The sequence below is a fragment of the Phacochoerus africanus genome, chromosome 10 (genome assembly GCF_016906955.1).
Source record: "Phacochoerus africanus isolate WHEZ1 chromosome 10, ROS_Pafr_v1, whole genome shotgun sequence".
In the NCBI taxonomy this organism is placed as follows: Eukaryota; Metazoa; Chordata; class Mammalia; order Artiodactyla; family Suidae; genus Phacochoerus; species Phacochoerus africanus.
In genome coordinates, this window is record NC_062553.1 from 110,435,577 (window position 1) to 110,453,942 (window position 18,366).

An 18,366-nucleotide genomic window follows, 5' to 3' on the forward strand; every position below is an offset into this window, starting at 1 on the left:
AGTATCCATTGAGATTTCTCCTTTTTAATTTCTTATTTTATTTATTTGGGTTTTTTCTGTCCTCTTCTTGGTGAGTCTGGCCAGAGATTTGTCAATTTCATTTACCCTTTCAAAAAACCAGCTCTTCGTTTTACTGATTTTTTTTTCTACTGTTTTTTTAATCTCTATTTGATTGATTTCCTCTCTGATCTTTGATTTCCTTCCTTTTGCTGACTTTAGGTTTTGTTCTTCTTTTCCTAATTATTTTAGGTGGTAGGGTAAGTTATTTCTTTGAGATTTTTCTTTTTTGAGGAAGGCCTGTATCGCTATGAGCTTCCCTCTAAGTACTGCTTTTGCGGCATTCCATAGATTTTCTATGGTTTGTGTTTTCAACCATTATCATTTATCTCAAGGTATTTTTTTAATTTCCCTTTTGATTTCCTCATTGACTCATTGGTTTTTTAGTAGGGTGTTGTTTAAATCTGTATGTAGTCAGTTTTTCTCACTTCTTTTCCTGCGGTTAATTCTAGTTTCATGCCATTGTGGTCAGAGAAGATACTTGAAATAATTTCTATACTCTCAAATGTGTTGAGGTTAGTTTTGTGCCCCAGTATGTGGTCAGTCCTTGAGAATGTTCCATGTGCACTTGGAAAGAACATATATTCTAATTTTTTTGGGTGTAATGTCCTGAAAATATCGATTAAGTCTAACTGTTCTATTGCTTCATTTAGGATCTCTATTCTCATATTGATGTTCTGTTTAGAGGATCTGTCCATTGATGTGAGTGGGGTGTTAAAATCTTCTAATATTGTATACCCATCAGTTTCTCTTATGTCTGATAGTAGTTGTTGTATGTATTTGGGTGCTTCTATATTAGGGGCATATATGTTGGTGAATATAATATCCTCTTCTTGATCCTTTTAAATAGTGTCCTTGTCTTTCTTTAAGGCCTTTATTTTAAAGTCTATTTTGTCTGATATGAGTTTTACAACTCCTCCTTTCCTGTCTTTTCCATTTGCATGAAATATCTTTTTTTCCATCCCTTCATTTTCAATTTATAGGTGTCCTTTGCCCTAAGGTAGTCTCTTGTAGGCAGCATATTGTAGGCTCTTGTTTTTCTAGCCAGTTTGCCACTCTGTCTTTTGAATCTTTCAGTCCATTTACATTTAAGGTAATTATCGATAAATATGTATTTAATGTCATTTTAAACCTTGTTTTCCAGCTGAGTCTATGTTTCTCCTTTGTTCCTTTCTTTTTTTGTTGGATGATTTACTTTATGCTTGTGTCCTCTTTTTAGTTTTTGTTGAATGTATTTTTTGGTTTTGATTTGTGCTTGCCCTGTTTTCCAAGTATGTTAACCCCTTACTATAGCTGCTTGCTTCTTTAGTCTGATAGTCATATAGTCTCAAACATTCTAGAGTCTAGATTTTATTTTCCTTTACCAAATTTTATGATTTCAATGTCATTTTTTTACATCTTAATGTTTATCCTTTTGCTGTTCCTTGTGTTTATCATCATTTTTACAAATAGTTTTTTTTTTTCCTGTTAGATCTGTATACTGGCTTATTTAAGTGATTACTTTCCAATTTTTATTTCCTCCATTCTATATATCTTATTTCTTTCCTATTTAGAGGAGACCTTTCAGTATTTCTTTTAGAATGGGTTTAGTATTGCTGTATTCTTTTATATTTTGTTTGTAAATGATAATATTTTGGGGTAGTGTATTCTAGGAAGTAGATTTTTCCCTTTTAAAACTGAGTATATCTTGCCACTCTCTTCTGGCCTGTAGTGTTCTGTAGAGAAATCAGCTGATATCCTTATGGGGGGCTCCCTTATATTTTTTGTATGTGGAAAGTTATGTTTCTCAGGCTTAGAGAAGTGGCTTTCCCAGGGGAGTGAGAGCAACAACAGGTGGCATTTGATTGCAGTGCCCTCCTCTGTGATGACCCCTGAGGTGACTGGAGCTGTAGGTGGTGCTTATTCATGGACCCCTAGTGGTGCTGGGCCACTCTCACCTCTGGAGTCTGAAATGGCTGTGGTAGTTTGCCCTTGCTGCCCACAGCTGGTGCAAGGGGTACCCCACTGCTCAAGCGCCTGTGCAGAGAAAGATACTTTTAGGGGGTCCTTCCCCTCCTCCTCTAGCCCCCCCACCAAATGGCACCTTGGCTCTCCTGTGGGCTGAGGCCTCCTCCTGTGCTCCCTTGGCTATAGTGCTCTGCTCCCCAGCCCATGGTACACTGCTCCCTAGCCCCTCAGGCTGTCTCCACACAGCCAGACCTAGCCCTTTCCCTGGAACTAACCTCTGGAGCCTGAGTCTCAGTGCCCAGCCCCTGTCTGAGTATCTCAGGCTGTGGTGGTACCAATGGTTTGTGTGGCTGCCTCTCTGCTTTTCCCTCCTTAGTCCAGCTGGTGCACTTTTCTCTGTGGCTTTGAGGTTCCCTATCTCCACTGATATCCTCCAGGCTGTGGATTCCTTTTCTCTGTCACTGCTCCCTCTCAGGAGTGCTGATCCCATCCTGATTCCTTTTATCCTCTTCTCTCTCTCTTTTCTCCCCCCTTTTATTCTACCCAATTATGTGGAGGGTTTCTTGCCCTTTTGGGAGGTTTAAGGTCTTCTGCCAGTGTTCAGTAGATGTTCTATGTGAATTTTCTACAGGTAGATTTTTTTTTTTAATGTATTTGTGGGAGAAGGTGAGCGCCATGTCTTACTACTCTGCCATCTTGATACTGCCCCCTCTAGGCATGAATATTTTTGATAGTATATATGTAAAACCAGAAGAATATATAACAGAAGCAATCATGACAGACCAGAGAAAGGCACTCATTAAATGATATAAAGTATTGAGAGTGTTCACATATCCCATTCCCCCACCTGCCGTGAGACAGGAGGAAAGGGTGCAGGGCACAACCTAAAACAATGTTGAGGATACAGCAGAAACTAGTTAAAACCAACTAGGCCCAAGATGGCAGAAGATCTGACTTCCTGTAGACTGAGCCTTATTATACGTTCCTTGTAATACATGCTAAATGACACGCCCACCAGCATCATGAGAGTTACAAGGCTAACTATAAAAGGCCAAAAGTGGGCAGTGGCCCAATTCCTGGAAATCCCTACCCTTTCCCCCAAATAATTGGAATAATCCCCCCACTTGTTAGCCTGTGAAATTACCCAGCCCATACAAACTAACAACCTTGGACCTGGGGTCCTCTTGTTTTCTGAGATGGCCCACATTCTGTCTGTGAAGTGTGTACCTGCCTGAATAAATCTGCTTTCACTCTACTTTGGCTCACTCTTGAATTCTTTGTGAAGCCAAAGACTCTCACTTGGCAGCCTGTCCCAAGGACTCAACTGAGACCTGGGATGTGGCCATTCTCTCGGCCCTCTTCTCTTGCAACACCCACAAAAAACATTAAAGATTTTGTCTTAAACCAACTATGCCATAAAGTATACTGTATACAGAATTTTCATTCTTTGATAAAAAAATCACATTAAAATATATACCATCAATTAGTGTCTTGTAACATAGGAGTAAACCTGTAACAAAAAAAGGTCCATGACTTTATGATAAAAAGTCAATGTATTCTGTGGTGCTTTGGAAAAATAACAAGGTCATTTCCAACTAATTAGGTTGGTGAAAGGTTAAATGACAAAATTTTAACTGCTGAAAAGATAATTCAAATTTAATAAGCAAATAAATGACCAAGTTCTGGATCTTAGACTCCTGCAGAACTCATCAATAATTCTAATTTATACAATAGTCAACAGAAAGTAGAATACAGCTGGGATGCCCAGGTTAATCTTGATCTGGATTTTCCCACTATTTTATTGCCTAGGAAGGCATACACACATCAGGCCTGGATTTTCTGCTCCAGCAATAGGAATGAGGGGAAAAAAACTCCTTTCACTCTCAGGTGACAATTTCTAAACTTGATATGGCAACAATTAACTGATAATTAGAACATAAGGACAACATAAGGAGTCAGAAGGGAGACTCAGAATGCAAAGTTGTGAAAGAGTATTATTTATTAGAATAACAAAGTATTTTAAATACATGTTATTTAACATATATGATGGGGGCTACTAGGACATCCTAGTAGTGAATTTATTTTGGAACCTCATATGCCAAGCTTAGATACTTGGGGATTCCTGCTCATGTTCCTGGATTTTTAGAAAATTAAAATTTTGTCGACAAAGGCCTATTGAAAAATACTAGAAAAACATGAACTGCAGGTAGCGTGAGTGACCATAATCTTTCCGGACAAAGTGATTCCACCAAGTACAACACTGAAAATACTACATTTTCTCCTAAAAAATGCAATCATATAGTAGCAATACTGCGTGTGTGTGTGTGTGTGTATATGCAGATAACAGCAATATTCTTCCATCAAAAGTGAATAAAATTTATATATGAAAATGTATACATCTAATCCACTCTCTATGCACCGTAAGTATATTTTTGGAGTCCAAAAGCTGAACTACAACTGACTTTAGGTTTTCTTTGTTAATGTACTGTAAGGGAAGCATTAATAAATGAAGCTGATTTATTCCTTTGACAAAAATTTTGAGAACATGTTTTATGCCAGGCATTGTGTTAGGTAATGCAATTATGAACATGATAGACAGGTTTTTTGCTCTGAGAAAGCTTTTGTTTAATGGAAGAAACTGACCTTAAGCTTCTACAATATAGCATGACAGAAGCTGATAGGGGAAATAGAGGGTTCTTGTAAAGCACATGAAGTACCAAAACTGGATTTAAAGGAGTCAGAGAAATTTTCCCAGGAGACATGATATCTAAATTGAGGCCTTAAAACTATGGACGTGTTGGTCAGTTTGGTGGGAGAGAGGCAATTCTGCAAGGGAGAAACATGTCTCTTTCAGCCGAAAACAAAATCAGTATAGTAGTCTTGGAAAGGGAAGGTGGTCGTATAGGGAGTGAGGTGTGTAAGAACCAGTTCATGAGGGCCTTGTAAAACATATTATGGAGTAAGGGAACAGGAAGCCACGAAAAAAGATTTAAGCCAAGGAGTTCTTTATATTATTCTGACTATAAAGTAGAAAAATGAAGGCAGGCAGACCAATGTGGATTGTCAGATAGCAATGTATGTATGGATGGTGGTATGGACGAAGTTAGTGATAGTGGGTGTGGAGAGAAGTAGAAAGATTAAAGATATTTTTAAGAAGTAAAAGAGCAGGGCTTGGTGACTAGCTACATATGGGCAGTGTAGGAGAGGGTTCTGTCATTTGCTGAGACTGGAAACACAGGAAGAAGCAAAGGTTTGGGAGAAGGAGGCTGAGTTCCTTTTTTGGATATACTGGATTTGGGGTATTAAGGGATAAGCAAGTACAAATGTTGGGCAAGCAATGGAATGTATGAATCTTATATTCTGAACAGAACCCTCTAAACTGGAGATGTAGACTGGAGAGCTGTTAGTATGAAATGGTAACTGAAGCTGTGAGAGTGTGATATTGCCCAAGGCGATGTGTAGAATGAGGAAAGAACCACCTGGAACACCAAAAATTAAGGTTTGGGCAGAGAAATAGGACTTAAAAAATATCAAGTCCAGCAATGATCCTGAAGCCATAATTTGTACATTAGTTTATATTCTCCCTGGTCAAATATAGTACTAGAAGTATTAACAGGTATGAAAGTGATTTTTTAAATTCTTTTTTTTTTTACCTTGTAAAGCCATTAACTGTCAATGAAAACATTTCAAATAAACTGAAATCAATAAACATTTGTAAAATAATTGTTAAAATATAAACTATAAACCAAACCACCCTTGATTGCTCAATACCTAACTTTATTTGGAACTTTCTGCTTTACGACAAAACTTTACTCACGCTGTAATTTGCCCTCCATCAGTTCTGTAACTGCTTCTTATTTTCTGATCAACTGGATAATCTTTAATGGATGTGCAGCTCAGTAATAGCTCAGAGCTATTTCTCTGGTAAAGAAAGAGGTATACATTGGGTAGAAGACAACCATGGTCCCTAATTCCCACATGGAAAAACTCAAAACAGTTTTGGATGGTGCAACGGAGATTTGCCTTAATATGCTTCCTTTATATTTGTAGGAGTAGAAATGGAAATGTGACCTCTGGAGTGGCTAATCAGGGGTGTGGTCAAGTATGTTTAACAACTAGCTTGCCAGGAAAAAAGAGCTCTGATTTGCTGCGTTTGCCAATTTTTATAGTGTAAATACTACCCCCAACTTCAGCTTCAAGCTACCAACTTGATGTCATTGAAGGCAGAGTAGGGATAAAATGTATACATTGGCTCTTGCCAGCCAGTGGGGCTTCAGCACACTACTGGGCCAAGAATGAGCTAACTGATGGCCAGGGATGGAAAATAGATTTTACACAGACAACTGAATTCTACAAAACACTGAGTTTTTACTTTAATGAAAACTGATTTATTCATCTATTAGTTTATTTGTAGGTCTTGACCTTTTCCTTTTTGAATTGAGGGCTGGTGGTATGAGTGATAGACACTAATAATCTAATATAGTATTTTAACTTTTATCTCTTTATTCATAGCAATAATGGTTTCTAAAGTTGGCTTGAATCTGAGATTGAAGTGATTGAGAATGATTTTCAATTGAATTCCTTATACCATGAACTGAAAAAAAAAAAAAAGACCAGGTTTTCACTTCAGGATATCAGTATAATTTACATTCTAATATTTCATAAAATAAAATATTTCCATCAAATAAGCAAAGTTTTTTTTCCCTCTAAAAGCAAATAATGTGATGGTATACCGCATTAAAAATATATGCAGAAAGAATAGCAGAAAAATAGCTCATTTCTTTATAGAATTTAATATATATCCTATTAACATCAATTTGTAGATGCATAGTATTTAACACTATACTAAATAATTACAATTAAAACTTACTTTTAAAATATTTTCAATATTAGATACTGGTAGGACCAGAGCTGTTACTACACATACTATATATTTTTTACATTCCAAAAGAAATTCAAATTTCTAGTAGTATTAGAAAAGAATACACTTTTTAATATTTAGTGAAGATATACAAAATCTCATGACTTCTATTAAAAACCTCACAATTCTACCGTATGCAAATTAAGACACCTCTTAAATAACTTGCAGTTATGCCAAGTCCATAAAGGTTACTATAAAAATATTGGAAACCCAATAAAAACACAATGATATAGTACAAAGTCTTTTTTAAGTTAAACTTTAAAAGGTCTGTATTTATACAAATGCACAATACTTTTTAGTGCCCTCTGACTGGTACTGTTGTTCAGGATTATCTAATTTTAGAAATCTAAATTGTACATTTTCATCAATTGTCTGCTTCAGAATGGAAGACACTGAGAACTTATATAATATTAAAAACAGGATTGGGTAAAAACTTTATAAAGTAGAACAGTAAACACTTTACACACTTTAGTTATTGCCCTGCCAAAGATAAAAATGCCCCAATTTTTCATTTTCCTCTTATTGAACTTAAATTTCTAGGTAATTATCTTAACTACCTCTCCTTTGTCCAAGTAAGAAAGTCTTTGAGACAAAAGTGTAAAGATTTTAGGTTCCTTAACAAAATCCAAAATATCAGTAAGCCATTTTTCATTTTCTAAGTATATTTAAAGAAATGCTCATTTCAATATAAAACCCAAAAAGTGCCAAGTTAAAGACATTAATTACTGACTTGGCTTTAGCCTTAGAGGAATATTATACAATTGACTGTTGAGTTCTAATTTTAAGCATTTGGTTTTTATACTGTAATACTGTACTTTCTAATACAGATATCAAAGAGCTGATTTTTTAAAAAAAAAAAAAGGAATAGTAAAGAATTTCAACCATAATACAAATCAGTTTTTGTTTTTTTTGTTTTTTTTGTTTTTTTTGTTTTTTTTTTGGTAGTGGGGGAAACCTATGTCAAGGTAGTAAATAGATTTTTTTAAATCCTAAGAATAATTGCTATAAAAGAACTACAAAATGTAAATTTCTGAAAAAAATACACTGAAAATGTCTCTCTAGGAAAAAAAATACACAACTGGTTGGATACAAGAAAATATAACATCATGGGATGCAGCCAACTATGGGCCTGGCTTATGAGACTAAAAATTCACAAAAAGTAATTAGCACCAAAATTGTCTAAAACATCAAATGATACACTAAAGTGATTCCAAGCCCAAGTACTACTTTATAAAAAAGTTACATTTAACTTGGGAAGCTTTCCCAACAGTAATAAATATATTTCTTTTCAATCTTCAGAAAATGTGCTAGCTTTACTGATTTTCATCAAAATATTAAGGTAGTGTATAGCAGTTAGCATTTATATGGGCTTGTGCTAAGCAGGGACAGTAGAAATCCAAATTATTTCCCAGATAATATGGGTTCATTTGGTGGAAGATGGGGAGCAATTCTCCAAGTAAAATTTTTTTTTTTAAGCTCCTTGTTTTGTCCTTTTGCTTCTAAAATGTTTTAATGGAGCTCTTTACAAGACCTATCTTGCCCAACTTGAATTTTTTTCTTTTTTTGGTCTTTTTAGGGCCACACCTGCAGCATATGGAGGTTCCCAAGCTAGGGGTCGAATCAGAGCTGTAGCTGCTGGCCTGCACCACAGCCACAGCAACGTGGGATCCGAGCCATGTCTGTGACCTATTTCACAGGTCACGGCAACGCTGGATCCTTAACCCACTGAGCAAGGCCAGGGATGGAACCTGCATCCTCATGGATGCTAGTCAGATTTGTTTCTGCTGAGCCACGATGGGAACTCTTGGACTTGAATTTCATATTCCTATTTTGCCTGATCACTGTTTGGTGGTGGTTAAGATCTGGCATGGTAATAGGGGTGCTTAAAATTGGGCACAGGTCACAGTAATTAAACAAGAATTATGAATAAGCTACAATATATATATTCAACCCTGTTATAATCAACAGTTGAGTTTAATTTTAAACAATATCAACTTATGAATTTAATTACAAAACAGCACACAATTCGAAACAAGGCAAATTTTTCAGCCTTCATGTAGTGAAATATTAACTTCACTAAATACACATATGGCTACTAAATGTTAATAGTTCATTCTGCCACATTTCACTGTTGCACATAAATAATGACAAGGCAAAGAATAGCAACTAGTCCAAGGGCTGGTAGGCCAAGGAACCACAGCATAACCCAGAAGAAAATGACTATCACTGGTTCTACAATTTGTTCTCCAAAATACATTCTTGTGAAGCCCATGCTGATGAGGCTTTTGTTCAGTTCACCAAAAAGTGTTCCCATCTTTTTGTAGTCATCTCCAACAGGCTCACCAGTGTTATTTTGCGATTCTTCAATATCCTTTAAAAAAAAAGACAAAACATAAACATAAAATCAGAAATAGGTGCATGTCTTTAAGAATAATGACTAACTCATAGTTATTTTTAATCTACCAAAGTATGTACTGGGCATACTTCTGATAATCATTCAGTAATATTTGGGAATGTTCCTTTTGATTGTCATATAGTAACAACTGTCTGTGCCCATCTTTCAAGAATATGGAAAGCACTGATTTATTGATTTGTGTGGAATCAACATTGACTGGACCCTCAACTACCAGAACACTGATTTATAAGATGAAGAATTAATTTCCATTCATTTTCTACTTTCCCAGAATTGCACAAAGACAACTTCTCAGATGAAGAGTCATGTTCATATTACTCTTATTAGTGACTATGATTTCAGAACAGCCTTTTTCTACTAATCTCTTATTTTGTGGTAGAGCCCTGGATTTCTCTGTTCTGGTAGGTAAGCTCTTTTTAGTCCATTCCACTGACTCCAAGACTTTAAGGAACCTCGCTTCAGCTGACTGGAGCAGGGCTTGGTGCTACTGTTGAGCAATCCTCAGCTATTGCTGCTGTGATGTGTCAGTTTTAGCTGGAGAGCTAAGACTTCAGCGTAGGCCCTTGCATAGTTTTCTGTAATTTAACACATGTCCTAAATGCCCCTTATGAATCCCACCAGAAGCAACATATAGTTTCCAAGTAGGAATCATTTTGAACAATAAACCCCAAAGTCCACCTAGACATGAGTTCCCCAGAAGATGTCCATCTGTACCCAATTATACATAGCAAAAATTATTTACTATTTCTAGTACATCTCAGTCTTACTACAATTTAGGCCTTCATGTTTTCGTTATTAAGCTCCTTTCTCTCAGCTTCAACCACACCCTTTGGAATTCTGCAAGACATAGCTGGCTCCCTGTTGGGCTCTGCCCACAGAGGAACGAGAGAGACTTTGTGCAGTTAGAGAAGGAGGAAGGGATTTACTCTTTCCTTGTTTGCCTTGCCGGGGTTTCTCGATCCTACCTACTCTAGTGATAATTCACTCTGGCAGTAGAAGGTCCTTCTGGTAGCAGTCACTGATTTCAATTTAGTGGCTTCCCAAGCCTTGTAGAACCAATCTCAGTGAGCCTTCTTGAGATATCAGATCTAACTCCTGGGTTCCTCTTCCTCAGATATCTGCTTCCCAGATCTATGGTGTCCCTCTTCTGAGCTCAGAAACACCAGCACCAGGTGAGCAGTGATCAGTTCTTGGAAGTCTGAGTCCCAGATCTATGGGACGGGGCCTTCCCCAGTCTTCTCGGTTTTAGTAATTCTACCTCTTTTCTTTGCTTCCCCTGGCCCAGGAGTGGTAGCTGCTTCCTGCTGTTATTGTCTGTGGCACTTAGCTTGTTGTAGTGCCGTGGTTTTTAAACTTTAGCATAAGTTAGAATCTCTTGGAGGGCTTTTAAAGCCCAGAATGCTGGCCATCTGACAGGGTTTCTGACTCAGTAAGCCATGAGTGGGACTTGGTGTCCGAGAATTTGCACTTCTAACAAGTTTCCAGGTGATTCGTAATGATGCTGATCTTTCTACCATCCTTTGAGTATCAGTGTGTTAATGTTCTTTTTTGCCTTTTCTGTTTTTCAGTGCCTACTTAACAATTCTTTGTATTAGATTATTCTTGATAAAATAATTGGTATAGTTTCTGTCCCCTCACTAGACCCTAGTACAGTCACAAAAGAAAACCTATGACATGTTGAAGATATAGTTGTAATTATAATTTATTAAACCTAATTTTTTAGGAGTGATGATTCAAACTGGTAATTATTTACTGAATTTATACTTGCTCATAGTAGATAAAAGATGGAAAATTTCTCATATATTTAAAAAAAGGCTTTGGGTACGGGGTTTCACATAAAAGTATTAAATGCCATTAACTATGCTGTCTGGGAGTTCCCGTTATGGCACAATGGTTAACGAATCCGACTAGGAACCATGAGGTTGTAGGTTCGATCCCTGACCTTGCTCAGTGGGTTAAGGATCCAGCGTTGCCATGAGCTGTGGTGTAGGTCGCAGACGTGGCTCGGATCCCGAGTTGCTGTGGCTCTGGTGTAGGCCAGTGGCTACAGCTCCGATTCGACCCCTAGCCTGGAAACCTCCTTATGCTGCGGGAGCGGCCCTAGAAAAGGCAAAAAGACCAAAAAACAAACAAAACAAAACAAAAAAAAACTGAAGGGATATCTGGGATGTTCAGATCCAGGTTCCTAACACTCAAATTGAATTTCCTTGACCAAATTACTTCACTTTTCTGAGCTTCATAATCCATAAAATCAGATTTATATGAACCCTTTTTGATACTAATAATATCCTCTTAAATTATAATTTATTTTTTAATTTTGTCTTTTCGTATTTTAACTTCTAAATTATTATTATTATTTTTTGTCTTTTTGTCGTTGTTGTTGTTGCTATTTCTTGGGCTGCTCCCGCGGCATATGGAGGTTCCCAGGCTAGGGGTTGAATCGGAGCTGTAGCCACTGGCCTACACCAGAGCCACAGCAACGCGCGATCCGAGCCGCGTCTAGCAACCTACACCACAGCTCACGGCAACGCCGGATCGTTAACCCACTGAGCAAGGGCAGGGACCGAACCCGCAACCTCATGGTTCCTAGTCGGATTCGTTAACCACTGCGCCACGACGGGAACTCCACTTCTAAATTATTTTTTCCTTTACTATGCTATGATTTAAGTCAATTTTATGTTTGTTAGCTTTCCATACTTTTGAAAATATGTTGCAAGATAGTACACTATGTTAAAAGAGAAAATTGCGGAGTTCCCGTTGTGTTGCAGTGGTTAACGAATCCTACTAGGAACCATGAGGTTGCGGATTCGGTCATGAGCTGTGTAGGTTGCAGACTTGGCCAGGATCCCGCGTTGCTGTGGCTCAGGCGTAGGCCGGCGGCTACAGCTCCGATTAGACCCCTAGCCTGGGAACCTCCATATGCCGCGGGAGCAGCCCAAGAAATGGCAAAAAGACCAAAAAAAAAAAAAAGAAGAAGAAGAAGAAGAAGAAAAAGACAGAAAACCAAAAAATCTTGTTCTTGCCGGAAATTAAGGCTTTTTTTTTTTTTTTTTTTTTTTTTTAAGGACGGAGTTTGAAAAGTTCTTGATTTAGAGTTTGTAATTTTTTCTGGTTCCTCAACGTTCTCTTCTACTCCAGGGTCTGTTGGTATCATTTTTAGCCTCTTTTTTTTTTAATTAAAGTTTTTCTGCTTCTTTCCTTTTTTTTTTTTTAAACCACCTCTAATTTCTTTTAATCTATGCACTTATGGTACTTTTGGGTTTTCTGTTTTTAACAAAGCTTTTTAAGACTTTTTTGGTATTTTTGTGGTTTTAGTATAAAGTACCCGAATCTGATATGGTACTTTCTGAAGATTTAAATTCTTCTACCAACTGCTTGTGGGTTTTTCAGGGGAAGAAGTAGGTGTTGCAAGACTTAAATCAAAACAGGGAATTAGTTAACTCCTGGAGGCCAGGTGGAGAGGCAACAGTGAGTCACATCTCAGATCCTGGCAGTAGCTGGTGGGATTGAGGCTGGAAGCAGCGGCCCTGTAAGGACTAGTCTGGATATATGCTGTGGCTGTGGTAGCCGGCTTCTCTTTTTAACGGGAAAAATTGCAAACACAAAATTAGATAAAATAGTACAATCAACCCTTAAATATCTAACAACCAGATTAAATAACACTAAAAAACTGCCACTTTACAAAGCACTTCTTAATTTGGGCAACCTACAGGAGAGGAAAAAAGTAAAATCACTACAAGTATGCCTAAAAGGGGCATATCTTCACAAAAGAAGTTCTGCGGGAACATCAAAGCTATCCAGCAATGAATTGGATGGAGGGGTTCAAATAATCCTAAAGAAAAGACACTTGAAAATATGGAAAAGAAAATTGGCAGCATTCTTAAATCACTGACGTTACAATCATTACAGTATTTTTGGTATCGGTAAATATTTGTAGACTAAATGGAGAGAATTTGCCACATGTCTGGCAAGCATTAGGACAATATCTTGATAGGTTTTCTGCCTGCTTCACTTCTTGCCAAGGAAAAGATGGTCCTAATTTTAAAAAAGCATTAACTACAATAATCTCAAAACAATGTACAGATTTTTATGGATTAGCAGTATTTTTTCTTGGTGGATATTATTAAGCATACCTTCACCTCACCTCTTTCCTATTAGAACCTTAATCCAGTCTACATTCTTCAGGTGAGGAAAATTCCATCTACAGCTTCAGAAATGACAGGTCTAAGCGTAATCCCCATCCCTTTCCTGAAGCTGGCTTTGGAAGGGACATGTGATCTACTTTGGAATGATGACTTTTTGGGTCTTCTGGGAAAAATTCTTCCTAGCTCTTCTGATACAACTTTGGAAAGCGATCTTTTATCTTCTTAGGTAAAGAACACGTATTACATTTGTATTAGTTTTCTATTGCTGCTGTAATGAATTACTACAAACTTAGTGGCTTGAAACACAAATTCATCATCTTAATAGTTCTGCAGGTGAGAAGTCATGTCAGCAGGATTGTGTTTCTTCAGGCTCTAGGAAAGAATCTGTTTTTCTACCTTTTCTAGCTGCAAGAGGCTGTTCATACTGCTTGGCTCTTAGTTCCCCTCCTCCATCTTCAGAGTCAGCATAGTTGCAGCTCTCAGACCACAGTTAACTTTTCCCTCTGATCACAGCAGGGAAAGGTTCTCTGCTTTTAAAGACCCATGTGATTAAGCCTAACCTACTTGGATAATCCAGGATAATCTCCCCATCTCAAAGTCCTTAAATTTTATCACATCTGCATGACCTGTAAGGTATCATATTCATAGATACTAAGAATTGAGATGGTGGACATCTTTGTGGGGGTGCCATTATTCTACCCACCACAATATTTAATTTTAAAATTATTTCTTTGTAGATCTTTTTCCTGTCACTATCTTTGATTAGAAAGGCGAAGCCATTAGAGGCAAGAGCCTTATCTTAGAAGTTTTAACGTTAGTATTTAGTATACTGCACTGTGCCCAGCCCACTGTAAGCTGATAATAAATCTGTTGAATGAACAATAGAAATATCCTATAATAAGAACATACTAGGCAAAAGACTCCTTGAAAAATAAAAACGGTATTTACATTTAGCATCAATTCTTTAATTTTCCCATGAGTACTGTTGTGAATTTGTTCAAATATTTATGAATAAATTCTAAAGATATGGTAGCTGCTAGCTAAAATTTATATGCTCAGCTCAATTCCTAAACCATTTAAGAGAAGAGGCTAATTGAACAGGTGACTTCTTGAGTCCTTGACTCACTCGCAGATGTCTGTAATTTTCAGAGTAATGGTAGCAGTGGTAGTATTATCAATAGAACAGCTAACAGTGCCTACTATGTGGCAGGCACCGTGTTGCACATGCAGTATCTTGTTTGACCTTACCAACAGGCTGTGAAGGAAGCACTATGTGGTGCTTCCCCCGCTTCTAACATTGATCACTTTATGTTCTTTCCAAATTTTATTCTTTGTATGTGAGGGCCCAAAGGAAGAACTTTTGTCAAATGCACAGTTTCCTTCATGATCATATAATAGCGCTGTATACCTTAAAATGTATTCTCACCAAAATAGAGAAATTATTACTTTTGTCCATGATTAATGATATATTGGTGTTGTAATTGACTGAAAATCTTTTTTAAAAGATACACAAAATTAGTGATGAGAAATGAAAGGTGACCCCTTAAATAATCATAGGCTATTTAAGAGCAAAGGATCCTTAAAGATAATTAAATCAAAGTCTCTTATTTCAGAAACAAAAAATAAGAGGTTAGGTCACACAGTCTATTAAAAACAAAAAACACAGGCTTTGGAAGCAAATGGAACAAATTCACATCTTTCCCTCATGTATAAAGGGCAAATTACTTAGCCACTGACACTCAGTTTCTCCATGTATTAATATTTACTCTCATAGAGTTGTAATAATAAAATGAGGAAAAAGATTTTAAAAAAGCTTTTAGAATACATACATTAATCACTCAATATATAGTAACTACTATTACTACATTTTTGGTAGAATTTTTGTCTTGTGATTTTTACTTCTTTCTATTGTCACATGCTGCCTGAGATAATTAATACCTTAGTGATTATCTTTCTCAGGATAATTAAATTCAGTTGTATTTTTCTTCAAGTGTTATGACAATTTAATTATATAGAAGTTGAGGTGGGATGTTTTCTACAGCACATTTTTACCTATGGAACAATCTGTGCACATTAGTATGGCAGAACCTGCTTATTCACTGTACAGGCTACATTCTATAAACAGGCTTTCACTGAGTGGGTGACAATTTAAGATTCACTTTTAACTGTTTTCCCATGTGCAGTATTGGAAATCTGCTGTTTTTGCCTCTCTGGTTTTCATTCTACTTTCTTCTGCTGGTATGACCTTGGTTTAATTTTGGGGAAACCTACTCCCACCCACACTTGGTCCATGTGTTTTGGTTAACTGTCTCCATTCCCCAGTTCTGGCCAATCAGAACATTTCATTTCCATGGGCATATGATTAGTTAAGGAATAAGCATGTAATCTAAGACAGGCCAGTGAAAGCTCTGAGACTTTTGCTGCAACTATTGAAAAAAGAGACACCCCTTACCCGCCCCTGCTGCTATTGATTAGCTGGTAATATGTAGGGCATCCTATTACAATGAGGAGAAAACTTGCTATGAACAAAGCCAATAGAACGTAAAGCCAAGAAATGACATAGTTGAATTTGTCTGAATACCTGAATTCAGCTAGTGCATCTACCTCTTTTTATTTTGTTACAAGAGCCAATAAATTCCTATTTTGCAAAAATCTAGTAAAAGTTGAATTTTTGTCACTTGGAACCAAGAGTTTTGACTACAGATGGTGATGATGATGATGATAAAAAGTAGTAGTAGCTACCATTAACTGAATGTTTACTATATGCTGGATAGCGTGTTAAGCACTTTACATTCATTGTGCCATTTAGTTATCTTTTATAAAATATTGTTCATTTCAAAGCCTGTGTTCTTAAGTATAATGCTCAAAAATATCCTCATTAATTTGGTTTTATTGCTACTAGCAATAAATGACATGAAGAATGTATTAATAATATATAAAAACAATGGGATTATGTAAGCAGAAATTTTTAGATAAAACTTTCTAAAAGTTTTAAAAAACTATGAGGGGGAGTTCCTGTCGTGGCGCAGTGGTTAACGAATCCGACTAGGAACCATGAGGTTGCGGGTTCGGTTCCTGCCCTTGCTCAGTGGGTTAACGATCCGGCGTTGCCGTGAGCTGTGGTGTAGGTTGCAGACGCGGCTCGGATCGCGCGTTGCTGTGGCTCTGGTGTAGGCCAGTGGCTACAGCTCCGATTCAACCCCTAGCCTGGGACCCTCCTTATGCTGTGGGAGCGGCCCAAGAAATAGCAAAAAGACAAATAAGTAAATAAATAAACTATGAGGGATGTACTGATGGTTTGGGATGGAAATGCTGTAAAATTTGGTTGTGATGATTGTTGTTCATCTATAAATATAATAAAATTAAGTAATTAAAAAAACAAACAAAAAAAATCTATGTAATAATACATGGATAAATGGTTACTGTATTTAGATAACACAGAAGAATACAAAGTAAAAACTAAGATGCTGATTTCTCTTTGCCACTTTAGGTGTTAACCTTTCCTAGCTATCAACCAGAGCCAGCTTCAATAACCCAAGCCCTCAGAAAACATAACTGGGAAGGCAAATTTATTCTGGTATACATATTAAGATGCATACTGAAAAAAAAAGATGCATACTGAGCAAAAGGGAAAAAATTTTTGGATAGAACATAGTAGTCTGTGAATTGAGGTTTATTAAATGAATGAAGAAATGAATGAATGAACAACTCCTGAACCTTTCTGCTGCAACCTCTTTTTTCAGTTTGTTTAATATTCAACTGTAGGTTTCCCCCACTATCTGGAAATAGGTTCCTATAAAACCTTTTGTAAGCTGAAATGGTGTAGCAAAGAAGCAATTATTTTAGGGCACATCTTGCTAATGGATACACAAACTGAGAAGAAAGTACAGATGCTCACAGACACGGTTCAAAGCTCTGGAATAGTACTAAGTTGCTGAGTGGAGTTCCTGGGGAAGGAGATTGGTCGGGCCACTCTAGTTACTTGGGGGGGGGGGGGGGGCGGTGCTGCCTCTCCAACAGCTTGCTGCAAAACAAAGGTTGAATGCTATTTTTGTTTTACCCTTTTTTTTCCTTAAAAGCAAAAATCCTCTTTGGATTTCTTTTGCTTATCGAAAACAGGTACAAACTATGTTAGATCTTTTGTAAAAGTGAAGCGGTGGAAAGCAAATTTTTGAAAAGCAGGTAATACCTGTATCCTCAATGACTAGTTTTTAGCTTCACTGGGATTGTAGTCCAATCTCTAAACTTCGCTCAATCCACTAACCCTCTCTTCTTCACTTTCCTCATTTAGCTTGAGTTCTATGACCCAAATTTTAATAAAATTTTAAATTCCTTTGTCTCATAGGGAAAAACCTAATCTTGGAGTAACCTAGCCATTTTCTATGTCTACACCTGAGCACCTGTGATAGTAGAGAAAGTCATACCATAGGGTACCAATAGTTTACTGCAATCCTAAACAGATCTTCAAATACATTCCTACTTAATTTCTCTGCTCAACTCTTTTTTTTTTTCTTTTTCTGCCCTCTATACAGGTGATTTCAAATCTTTAAAAAATCTTGAACTGTCTCCTTCTCTTTATCCCTCTCCTCCAGCAAATTACCTGACCTTGCATTTCTCAAGAAAGAGAAGCAGTCAGAAAAAGAGCTTCCTTAGCTTTGTGATTTTAAATGTACCGTTAAAGTTTATGTCCATCTTTCCTGCATTCTCTTTTGTTACAAATAAATAAGTATCCTTCCTTCTATGTCCAGTTTCTCTCACCTATGCTTAAGCTCACATCCTTCCCTCCTTATATCATCCTTTCCCATTATCCCTCTGTCATATATATATATATATATTCAATCTTTTCCTCTCAATCAGCTCCTTCTCTTAGAATTTATATATGC

General features: G+C 37.0%; 1 protein-coding gene across 1 annotated transcript in view; it reads right to left on the minus strand.

Moving 5' to 3' along the window:
• Nucleotides 1-9,065: 9,065 nt before the first annotated feature.
• LOC125137482 (uncharacterized) overlaps nt 9,066-18,366 on the minus strand; it is a 37,869-nt gene continuing 28,568 nt past the window's right edge. Inside the window, exon 4 of the mRNA XM_047798143.1 lies at nt 9,066-9,296. Coding sequence (XP_047654099.1) covers nt 9,215-9,296 — 82 coding nt within the window. The 3' untranslated portion in view covers nt 9,066-9,214. The remainder of the gene's footprint in view (nt 9,297-18,366) is intronic.